Genomic DNA, 12,810 nt, shown 5'->3' with positions numbered 1-12,810 from the left:
TGTTGGGTCCTTGTCCTGTTGAAAAACAAATTATAGTCCCACTAAGCCCAAACCAGATGGGATGGAGTTGCTGCAGAATTGCTGTAGTAGCCATGCTGATTAAGTGTGCCTTGAATTCTAAATAAATCACAGACAGTGTCAACAGCAAAACACCCCAACACCATAACACCTCCTCCTCCATGCTTCACGGTGGGAAATACACATGTGGAGATCATCCGTTCACCCATACCGTGTCTCACAAAGACATGACGGTTGGGACCAAAAATCTCAAATTTGGAATCCAGACCAAAGGACACATTTCTACCAGTCTAATGTCCATTGCTCATGCTTCTTGGCCGAAGCAAGTCTCTTCTTATTATTGGTTTCCTTTAGTAGTGGTTTCTTTGTAGCAATTCGTCCATGAAGGCCTGATTTAGACAGTCTCTGCACAGTTGATGTTGAGATGTGTACGTTACTTGAACTTTGTGAAGCATTTATTTGGGCTGTAATTTCTGAGGCTGGTAACTCTAATGAACTTATCCTCTGCAGCAGAGGCAACTCTGGGTCTTCCTTTCCTGTGGCGGTCCACAGGAAACTCTGGTTTTTGTGACTGCACTTGAAGAAACTTTCAAAGTTCTTGAAATGTTCCATATTGACTGACCTTCATGTCTTAAAGTAATGATGAACTGTAATTTCTCTTTGCTTATTTGAGGTGTTCTTGCCATAATATGGACTTGGTTTTTTACCAAATGGGGCTATCTTCTGTATACCCCCCTACCTTGTCAAAACACAACTGATTGTCTCAAACGCATTAAGAAGGAAATTCCACAAATGAACTTTTAACAAGGCACACCTGTTAACTTAAATGCATTCCAGGTGAAGCTGATGAAGCTGGTTAAGAGAATGCCAAAAGTTTGCAAAGCTGTCATCAAGGCAATGGGTAGCTGTTTGAATAATCTCGCTTTTTTGGTTACTACATGATTCCATGTGTTATTTCATAGTTTTTATTTCTTCACTACAATTCTACAATGTAGAAATAGTAAAAAGAAAAGAAAAACGAGTAGGTGTTCTAAAACTGTACATTTTAGGTCAATTGGTTTAGCAACAGTTTTAATGGATTTGTCAGGGCTGCACAATAATCAGATGTAGATCAGAATCCTGTGTGACTAGATTCAGTAATATCAGCCTGTGGCCATGGTGTGTACACAACACTGTGGTGCGGCTTGCATATGGAGAGGTGTCGTCTTTCTTTAAACTGCTCTTGAGAATCCCTCACCAAGGTGACTTGCCTGACCTCACTCTCAAGTAATAATCTCTACACTAATTACGCCAGTCAGGAACCCATGTCCTTGACCAATTTCTTGTCAGTGAATATCTCTCTACGACCTCCTGCCCCTTAAAATCACAGCCGCGAAATGGAGGCACCAGCGGAAAATGGACACATAAATGAGCACAGAGAATGTTCTCCTCTCCACGAAAGGGGCTGAAATCCTGTGCATACTGTTTTGCTATCAATCTGTTCAGGTTGAAAAAGCTGCTGCTCCGAGCAAATGCCATTTGTTCATTTTATGCAGTTTCCAAGGTAACCAGAACAAAATGTTTTGTTCAGTGTATAATTTGAATACTGCAATACATGGGAGCATAAAGCTGATTTGAGCTCACTTTTGCAGTTAAAAACAAACCAATAGATGAAAATATGTATTTTCATCATTCGCATAGGTTTGAAGGTAAATCTAAAGAAAAGAAGATACTACAGTATAAAGAGGATCATTTGATTAGAAATATGTCACTGTTAATCATATCAATGTGAGGGATATGAAGTTCAGGTGTTATTCATAGGTATGTAAAATGTGCCTTCAAATTGGCAAGTACTGTATGTGAAATAAATATTAAGTGTTCTCTTTAGAAAGTGTAAAATCATCATTTGAATTAGAAATACCTACTCTAATCTTCTAATGATCAATCACTGATAGGCATCATTAGAGAGGATCCTCATATAGATTATAATGACATCATGGTCATTATACCAGACTCATAGTTTCAGCATGACTACTTTGTTCTCCAATTATTCTCTTCAAATGATATCCCAATGATCAAGGAATGTGTCATGTCAACTATATTTCTGCGTTTGTTCCAGGACTCTATGAGAAGAGACAGAATAGGGTTAGAAGAACTCGTATGTAAAACCATAAGAAGAGCAACACTGATCAAAGTAAAACTACAGCGGTACAAGTGTACTATCACCATTACGATAATGTTCTGCGGTAATCTGTTTTCGTCCATCTTCTGCACCTGTACATACTTATGCCCAATAACCTTAGCTTTCGTATAGGTCCTATGTAGAATTGCCATAAAAAAAATATAGAACTGTTGTGAGGAAATCTTACAGTAGCTCCTATAAATCATTATTTTCCAATGACACTGCCGTTTCTGATTGTGTTGTTCCCCGAATCTCACAACCGCTTGTTTTCCCCCGATATCAGTATTGGCCATCACAGCCAAGAAAATATTGGTTTTTGTCCCAGATTTCTCTTATCTGGGCATCCCTAGTAACCATGAATCTTTGACAAGTAATAAAGCAATATGGAAATGTAGGAAATTACTCTTACCTTATCAAATGTCTTATCAAATTAGAAATGAGTCTATAATAATTTCAAGACCTATAATGTGTATTGTGAAAGGTAAACATTCAACCAGTGGTTTAGATGGGACCTGGAATAACCTCCTTTAATCTCCATAGTGGTATTTCATGTCTTCCTGAAGCAGACCAGACCCTGTGACATTTTCATGATGAACCATCAAAAGACAGTGATGACATACTGCACAATGTCTCCAGTGAATAAGGTAGATAACAATGTAGACTGCAATGGAAAACGGAGTAAAAACATCTCCACTCAAACCATTCATAATTCTTTGAGTTTTGACCTTGATTACATTGTTTTCCCTGCAACACACATTTCTTATTCTAATTTCCTAACGATAGATGTGTTTAGCGTGGATGAAATAGAGGTGTGATTGTGTTATTTTCTACAGAGAAAAAGTCAATTCAAACCTAATTATACAACCCCTCCGCCATACACATCCCACCCACCAAACCCCAACACAGCCCTAAGGTGTTAAAAAGCTCCTATGTGTGACTGACTAGGAAACAATTGATGGAATAACTGAATTACCTCTAATTCACATTTTTTTGCAGCAATATACAACCCGAGTCTACCTTCCACATTAGAATGCAATACTTCCATAGTCACTGTAGCAGCAGAGCAGCGTTTTCATACATTTACCAGGGGATATGTGGATACGGGAACATGAGATTATGAAATTCATTCTGCTAGCTGCAAAGTCATGATAAGCTGCAATGTCTTATCATGCATACAATCAGTTATCCAGTCACACTGCATTTACCTGTTTCCCCCTGCAACCTCTCTGCCATTTTGACTTCATAACTGACCATAACCTGTGTGCAGGAAAACTGATTAACCTGGAATGTCAGAACTGGAACTTGGGAGTTTATCAATATCTCAAAAATGGAACAGGCATTTACATAATAAATGCCTCCATTGCAGTTACCAATTCAAATGAATTGTTATTTCAATTCAAATACTATTTAACAATCTCACTTTGACTGGTTAAACTTGTTTTTGGTTCGTGGTGTTATGCCGTACCTCCAGTGGGCTCGTCCACTGTTTTCCGCTTGGCTCTGTGGCTGTTGTAGTTGAGTCTCATCTCCTGGCCGTAGTCGGGCAGGGTCTCTCGGGATGTGTAGGATTTGCAAAGGTTCCTACCATCCTCGCTTTCGTCTGAGGAGCTGGTGTATGCAAGCTCCATCTCATTCCGGGCCTTGGATAATGATTGGTAAGGCTTACAATCCATCTGCTCCATGACTGGCAACGCTGAACCAAGCTCATTCAGTCATGGGATCCACAATGCAAGACCAATCTGGAGGGAGAATGAGAGTGGAGACAGAGTACAGATTTAGAACAATTAATATACCTCACACATGGATAATGTTGTGTCTCAGTATTGTGAGAAAAAATATATCACTCAAGTAAAAAGTAATTATTTGGATATTAGTGTCCTTAATCAACATGTTCCTGTTCTAAGGGATTGCTGCTGGGTGGTGTGGTAGAAGATTGAGTTGCTTTAAGAGACACAGGGGAGGAGGAGCCGTTGTAGGAACAGATTGAGAGATAACTTTAATTTTCAACAGAATCTGATGGACTGCTATCAAATACGATGACATAAATCATGTGGTGAACAATGTAGTTCTTGCATCCTAGAGCAATGTCTTCTTACACACTACTTAAAGTGCCAATATATAACTTTTTGAGCGACCTGACTAAATTCACAGAAATGATTATAGATCTATCATTCTAGTTGAAAGCAAGTCTAAGAAGTGATATAACTGTTCTATGTGTGCTATTCCTATGCTTTCCATTCTTACGTTTTGTTTTCGCATCTTTTACTTTCGGTTTTATACACCAGCTTCAAACAGCCGAAACAACAATATTTTTGTTTATGGAAAATATATTTCACAGCGGTTTAGATGAAACAATGACTACACTATACTAGCTTATTTTGTTACATAAACTGAAATTAGCCGAAATATTACAGTTTTAGCAACCAGGAAATGGCGGAGTGATTTCTGCATAGTGCAACTTTAATATAGCAGGGTTTGAATTCTCAATTGTATCCTAACATCACATCCTGATACCTGGCACTATTTTTAGAATCAGTGTTTAAAATTAGCATTATCCAGTAGAAACATAACAGTAGCACAATGATGAATGCTGTTATTTTGCATCTGAGTTCTAGTGCAGTTCATCACAGCACAGTAGTGTTTTGCTGTGTAGTGTAAAGCACATTGGTAACCTTGACATGAACCCGTCTGTTCTGCCCTGAGCTCTGCTTGGGCTGACATTTCTATCATTGCTGCCTGACAGCCACTAAAACTTGGCCTTGACCCAAACACTCGCCCCGTGAAGCAGAGAGTATTGTCTTCACCCCACTGTGCTTCTATCCTCTGGGAACAGACAGGGAAAAACTTCCCATATTACACATTTCAGCAAGAAATCAGAAGAGGCTTCTGACAAAGTTTGCCCTCTGACATTTGTAATCTTTAACAGCATTCAAGACAAATATGACAATCAAATGCTCATTAGGCTGTGTCATCTTTACCCGGCTTGTGGTAAAAGGTTATTAATTGCAAGTTCAGTACATATCTTGCTTGACTAATTGGCAGTTGAAAGCATTTTAATGGGCCATTTGTATTCTGTGCTGTGGCCAGCCCCCTGGCCGGACAAGGCTGTTCTCCTGTGCGTGCAGAGGTAATTACTCAGGGTAGGTGTGGCTGGAAAATGATGATTGGGGAGTCAGCACCACCAGTTGAAAAAAAGCTGTTTTTTTGTGAGGTTACTGTATAGACTATAAGGCAGTTCAGTTCAGGGCTTTAGACACACGCTGCCCACCTCCCTGTGTTTGTTTTATCCAGTTGTGGGAGTGTTTGCATTGTTTATCAGAAACGCTCATGTTTCTGCAAATGATGCCTTTATTTTCATAAACACGTTCATTTGTGGTCATTGTTTGTCTATTTGAGCAATAGTATTGCCATCAAAGTGTATAATCAGAAAGTGTACAATTAGAATGAACCTGTTTGAATGTAACGGCTGTTGGATGAAGGAGAGGACCAAAGCGCAGTGTGGTACAGTAAGTGTTCATCTTATCGAATGAAAAAACTGAACACTAAATAACAAACAACAAAGAAACAACCGAAAGAGTTCTGTCTGGTGCAGACACACAAAGACTGAAAATAACCACCCACAAAACACAATTGAAAACAGGCTACCTAAATATGGTTCTCAATCAGGGACAACGATTGACAGCTGCCTCTGATTGAGAACCATACCAGGCCAAACACAGAAATAGAAAATAATAGACAAACTAACATAGATAACCCACCCAACTCACGCCCTGACATACTAAAACAAAAGAACTAAGGTCAGAACGTGACATTGAAAGGTGTAAGGGGAATACCTAGTCAGTTGTACAACTGAATGCCTTCAACTGAAATGTGTCTTCTGCATTTAAACCAACCCCTCTGAATCAGAGAGGTGCGGGGGGATCCCTTAATCAACATCCACGTCTTCGGAACCCGTGGAACAGTGGGTTAACTGCCTTGCTCAGGGGCAAATGACAGATCTTTACCTTGACAGCTCAGGGATTTGAATCAGCAACCTTTTGGTTACAGGCCCAGTGCTCTAACCACTAGGCTACCTGCCGAATGGTCAGGTCCTTTTAGCATGTTTGTGGTTAGATTATGGTTTACAGAAACCGTTAAAAAAAAGTTTCATGTTTTAATAATGTCAGGGAGAATTTTTGCATTTTAGCTAGCCCTAACCCTTACTCTTTTCCTAACCTAAAATTAATTATCCTAACCTGCTACGTTTATTCTCCTAACCTGCTACGTTTATTCTCCTAACCTGCTACGTTTATTCTCCTAACCTGCTACGTTAATTCTCCTAACCTGCTACGTTTATTCTCCTAACCTGCTACGTTTATTCTCCTAACCTGCTACGTTTATTCTCCTAACCTGCTACGTTAATTCTCCTAACCTGCTACGTTTATTCTCCTAACCTGCTACGTTTATTCTCCTAACCTGCTACGTTTATTCTCCTAACCTGCTACGTTTATTCTCCTAACCTTCTGCGTAAATTCTCCTAATCTGCTATGCAACGTCACTTCTATCTGTAGCTGTATACCATCTAGTCAAAACCTTTTAGAATGCCTGTTCTCACATCTCCTCATTAAGGATTAAGGTAGAGATTTTTGTCTTGGTAACATGATGTGACTAGCTCTGCCATAATATTTAGATGCTTGAGTTTATGGGCATTTTGCCTGTTTGAGGCTATTTTCGCATTTGTCTGCCAGTTGTGGTAATATTGCTATTGGCAGTTCCAGTTATGATTAAAAAAAAATGTTACGTATTTTTGTTATCAACTATTTTCATAATTTCTTAAAAATACATATCTGATTCAGTGTTCTACCAGTTCTACCACTCCTACCACCTATTGTTACACCTGATCCTCTGACTCTTTTGCTGCAGCTCCACACCAACTAAATAGGCTGCCCTGTTCTCTATCATGAGGTTAGAGACAGTTAATGGACGCGTTGTGTACACCAACTGGTCGATCGCGATCAACTGGTCGATATTCCTAGTTGATCACCAAACATTTCTGTAAAAAACAACAACGATAAAGCCTTGCGTTCCTATTTCATTTTATTTGTTTCATGCTGTTGGCGGTAGATGTACTTCATTCTGCAGCCCTAGCACCAGGAAGGCAAAGTGTTTCCATTTTAAACCATTTCATGTGTCTGAAGGTAGAACTCCACCTACCCAACAGGCCCAGAGAGCAAATCAAGTGCACCTATAGGCCTACTGCAGTCATTCAGATAGCTCAGATCACAGTGTCTGCACAGTTTACTCGATCCATAGACTGTAAAAATAAACAGTACATTTGATACTGTGAGATTTAAAACCCTTTTTAATCCATGACTAGAGAGAGACTACAGCAAAGAGCTACTGTTTTTATCAGTAATTCCGTAATTAAGTTGTTATTTAGCACGGTCAACACTGTGTTCAACACTTCTTTAAGCCATAAAATACCAAAGTGTTCCGATAAGCTTGTGTTGCTATTATTAGCGGCTTGTGTCTTTTTTAATAACGAGGAATATTTCCCTTTCTCTGGTCATAGGAGTAACACCATGGATTGGTGCATGAGGCAGAAATGCAGTGTGACTTGTTTCGCCATCAGGTGGAATATTGTGTCCTCCTTTCTCAGAGGACAGAGGGACGGGGAGTCGGGAGAGAGGCAGCCTCACCGATGCTCCCTCCCTCCCTTCAGACTGGCCATCAGTCCAGCAACAAACAAAAAAATATTATGCTCACAAGTAATACAACAAATTATCTATTACCAGTGTGATCATATACTGTACCTATTTTTTTTTTTAAATATAATTTCTGAGAAGAACAACACTGGCAGGGCTAATCAAGCATAGCAATTCAAGTAGACCTATAGCCTACTGCACAAATCTTATTGCTACAAAACCTTTTGAATTGTTTAATGTTGCATAGGCTTATGTAAAAAACGTTTTTTTTAGAGGTAGATCTCGACTTGCATTGTGACTCAGCAAAGGTTGGTGACCACTGGTGCACCCAAATGGCTTACAAGAGGTACTCAAATGTATTTATTTTTTAGAACCTTTATTTAACTAGGAAAGTCAGTTATGAACAAATTCTTATTTCCAATGACGGCCTACCCCGGCCAAACGCGGACGATGCTGGGCCAATTATGTGCCGCCCTATGGGACTCCCAATCGCGGCCAGATGTGATTCAGCCCAGATTTGAACCAGAGACTGTGATGACACCTCTTGCATGGAGATGCAGTGCCTTAGACCACTGCGCCACTCAGCTGCCCCAAGACCACTTCCTCTGACCAAAAACAAATAAGTGGTGGCTACCGCATGCAAATACAATCATTTATTTGTGTACCTTCTTAACTTAGATATGGATATGTTTATTCTTACGAAAGAAACTTAGTGGATACAGTAATATAGCTACAACCAACATGTGCCGAATGTGCAGACAAAAAAATCACAAGAACATCTTCATAGTGAGATTGAAAGAGTTCTCGATATGATCAATAATACAAAAATGTTAAATATCATAGTTGAATGTATTAAATGACTCTTGGTGAAAAAGGAACAATAATAGCAGACGGACTTAATCCAGTGCAAAGTTCATAAGGCACAACAAATCCAATCAAAAAGGTTGATATTCACAACTTATTTTTCACACTCAAAAATCAATATTATTCTGTAAATGTCATTCAAATCAGCAGAAATAGAAAATATACATTTCCCCATCTCTGAAAGGGCACATGCATAATGTAGCACCGGGAAAATGTTACATTTTATCTTTCTTCTAAGCAACTTGCAATTTAATTACGCATTCCTAAAATAACATTGTGTTAATATTACAACCCTTGCATTTTATGAATGTGAATCATGTTCCATTTGGGAGACGATCAGTCTTATTTCTCTTACAGTAAATATCCCTTTTTTTCCTAATGTTCCATAATGATATTGGTTGATAGTTGCACCATAATTGCAAACTATACCATTTGTCTGCTTGGTTAAGACTGCTTACCTCTCTGGTGCTTAACAAAATATTTTTTGAATGCAGAGGTTTAATAGGAGCATATTGGGGCTAAGGCAGTGTCTTCTGATGAGCACCAAGTAGCTTTTAATGAGATGATTACGGTTTTTGGAAATAAACCACCAAGTGGACACACAAATCATTCAGAGTAACACCAGCCTGCACAACACACAGTCATTTGCTCATTACCCATGGGCTTTAACAGGATGAATGTTGCTGTACATCTATTTGTGGTCCATAACCTTATAATGCGAAAGCCTGTGCCATTCCGGAACACTCTTAACATTCCAAAGCTCCATGACAAAAGAATCAGTACCACTGTAGAGAGAGCGAGAGTAGAATAGGCATACTGCTACGAGAGAAAAAAAAAGACAAATATTTGATTTCTTGTCTTTTCCGTACAAATACAATATCCTGCCTTGGTGTCGTACACTACAGTATTAAGTCCATTAATCAAAGGCTGTTTGGTTGTTTGGTGCCAGTTTGTCATGCACCATGATGCTGACTGCGCCATCCTGGGACTCGGCAGGGTAAAGTGCTTGGTGTTAATTGGGTAGCTAGGTGGGGAGATACAATATTCAGATGAAAGTCCCCCGTCGAGTCTGGGAAAGTCTGGCTGGTCGGTCCAGCATGGGCACACCAGCCACAAACTTCATTACAGTGCTACAGGCATGCCGTAGGCACTCCTTGCCTCAATCTCTGTCATAGAGATTCTCTGAAGTTATACCTCTTCTTCCAACTGAGAGAGATCTGTCATTGTCATTGCTCTATACAGTATGCATCTGGTGGTGAGTGTTTTCTACCCTACTGTATTTTCACCCCTGCTCATTCATTCCCTCACATAAGCACTGTTCCTAGGTCAGGGTTAGTATGTACCCAAAGGGATTGGTTTGAGCGCCTCGAGCACACAAACCTATCACTTAGAATGTATGATGTAACTGATTCTTGTGTGAACTGAAGATGTCTTCATAGACATACGTAAAAAATACTTGTATGTCTACATCACCGAAGAACTATCATGGTCCAAACATACCAGGACAGTTGTGAAGAGGGCACAACAAAACCTTTTCCCCTTAGGATTTAGTATGGGTCCCCAGATCCTCAAAAGGTTCTACAGTTGCACCATCGAGAGCATCCTGACCGGTTGCATCACTACCTGGTATGGCAACTGCTCGGCATCTGACCGTAAGGCACCACAGAGGGTAAGGAAAGACCAAAAAATTGTCAGAGACTCCAGTCACCCAAGTTATAGACTGTTTTCTCTGCTTCCGCACGGCAAATGGTACAGGAGCGCCAAGTGTAGGACCAAAAGGCTCCTCAACAGCTTCTACCCCCAAGCCATAAGACTTGCTGAACAATTAATTAAATTGCCACCGGACAATTTACATTCCCTCCCTTTTTGTACACTGCTGCTACTCGCTGTTTATTATTTATGCATAGTCACTTCACCCCCAAAATACATGTAAATATTACCTCAACTAACCTGTACCCCCGCACACTGACTCGGTACCGGTGCACCCTGTATATAGCCTCATTATTGTTATTGTTATTGTGTTACTTTCTATTATTTTTTATTTTAGTCTACTTGGTAAATATTTTCTTAACTCTTCTTGATCTGCACTGTGGTTAAGGGCTTGTAAAGTAAGAAGTTAACAGTAACCACCACACTAGAGGCAGATCAGCTGCAAACTGTAGAAACACCTGCATGTGTGAGAAAACATTAGCTACTTTAATTAAAACATTTCAAAAGAGGTGCATCATAAGGTTTTTGATTTGAAAATGTCCTTCCCAGTTTATGCAACACAGTAGAATACTAAGGATGTGCATCTTTCCCTTTCAAGACGATTATATATGTATCTAGATACATGGGCTCCGATACGATACAGGAACGATACGCCATAGTTTGATTCAGTGCATTTCAGTTTGGTTAGCGAAATAATCAATGTGATTCAGTTCGATGCGATTAAAATACAATTCGATAGACTAACATTTGCTGCATAAACACATTAATTTTCCATCATAAACTAAAATCTGCTGCTGATGGAGCTCATGAGCTGGGGGGGGGGATGGGTCAATATACATGTACAGTATGTTGTGTGTGTGTGTGTGTGTGTGTGTGTGTGTGTGTGTGTGTGTGTGTGTGTGTGTGTGTGTGTGTGTGTGTGTGTGTAACTGATGTACACTACCGTTCAAAAGTTTGGGTCACTTACAAATGTTCTTGTTTTTGATAGAAAAGCATTTTTTTTGTCCCTCAAAATCACATCAAATTGACCAGAAATACAGTGTAGACATTGTTAATGTTGTAAATTACTATTGTACTGTAGCTGGAAAAGGCAGATTTTTAATGGAATATCTACATAGGCGTACAGAGGCCTATTATCAGCAACCATCACTCCTGTGTTCCACTGTCACGTTGTATTAGCTAATCCAAGTTTATAATTATGTTGGCAAAGCTGAAAACTGTTGTAATGATTAAAGAAAAAATAAAACTATCCTTCTTCAGACTAGTTGAGTATCTGGAGCATCAGCATTTGTGAGTTCGATTACAGGCTCAAAATGGCCAGAAACAAATAACTTTCTTCTGAAACTCGTCAGTCTATTCTTGTTCTGAGAAATGAAAGCTATTCCATGTGAGAAATTGGCGAGAAACTGAAGATCTCGTACAATGCTGTGAACTACTCCCTTCACAGAACAGTGCAAACTGGCTCTAACCAGAATAGAAAGAGGAGTGGGAGGTCCTGGTGCACAACTAAGCAAGAGGACAAGTACATTTGAGTGTCTAGTTTGAGAAACAGAAAAGTCTAAGTCCTCAACTGGCAGCTTCATTAAACACCAGTCTCAACGTCAACAGTGTACCTGTGGATGTATTTCAAGGTCTACCTTCAAACTCAGTGCCTCTTTGCTTGACATCATGGGAAAATCAAAATAAATTAGCCAAGACCTCAGAAAAAAATGGTAGACCTTCACAAGTCTGGTTCATCCTTGGGAGCAATTTCCAAACGCCTGAAGGTACCACGTTCATTTGTACAAACAATTGTACGCAAGTATAAACACCATGGGACCATGGCAGCCGTCATACCGCTCAGGAAGGTAGACGTATTCTGTCTCCTAGAGATGAATGTACATTGGTACAAAAAGTACAAATCAATCCCAGAACAACAGCAAAGGACCTTGTGAAGATGCTGGAGGAAACATGTACAAAAGTATCTATATCCACAGTAAAACGAGTACTATATCGACAAGGAATGGGCCAAAATTTACCCAACATTTTACTCAAGTTAAACAATTTACAGTCAATGCTACCAAATACTAATTGAATGTATGTAAACTTCTGACCCACAGGGAATGTGATGACAGAAATTGACATTTCACATTCTTAAAATAAAAACTGAGTTTGCATGTATTTGGCTATGGTGTATGTTACTTCCGACTTCAACTGTACATGCAGTTCAACACTGAAGGAGAGGATGCATCAGTTGTCACAAAATATGAGATTTTTTGGGGGGGAAGGTATAAAGAATCTAATATGAGCAAAACATTTATATTTATATTTTGGGTTTTGGGGTCCGCAGACCAATGCACTTGTATCTTAAACATTTGAGGACCGATGCGTATC

The 12,810-nt window shown here is 39.5% G+C and overlaps 1 protein-coding gene across 1 annotated transcript in view; it reads right to left on the bottom strand.

Annotated features, from left to right (window-relative positions):
• The window catches only part of LOC139422968 (teneurin-1-like), a 226,980-nt gene that overhangs the window by 189,253 nt on the left and 24,917 nt on the right, over positions 1-12,810 (bottom strand). The window contains exon 2 of the mRNA XM_071174499.1: positions 3,645-3,918. Coding sequence (XP_071030600.1) covers positions 3,645-3,861 — 217 coding nt within the window. The 5' untranslated portion in view covers positions 3,862-3,918. The remainder of the gene's footprint in view (positions 1-3,644; positions 3,919-12,810) is intronic.

This window comes from Oncorhynchus clarkii, chromosome 12, assembly GCF_045791955.1.
Source record: "Oncorhynchus clarkii lewisi isolate Uvic-CL-2024 chromosome 12, UVic_Ocla_1.0, whole genome shotgun sequence".
In the NCBI taxonomy this organism is placed as follows: Eukaryota; Metazoa; Chordata; class Actinopteri; order Salmoniformes; family Salmonidae; genus Oncorhynchus; species Oncorhynchus clarkii.
Note: the sequence above shows the minus strand (reverse complement) of the source record. Positions and strands in the feature narration are given on the sequence as shown.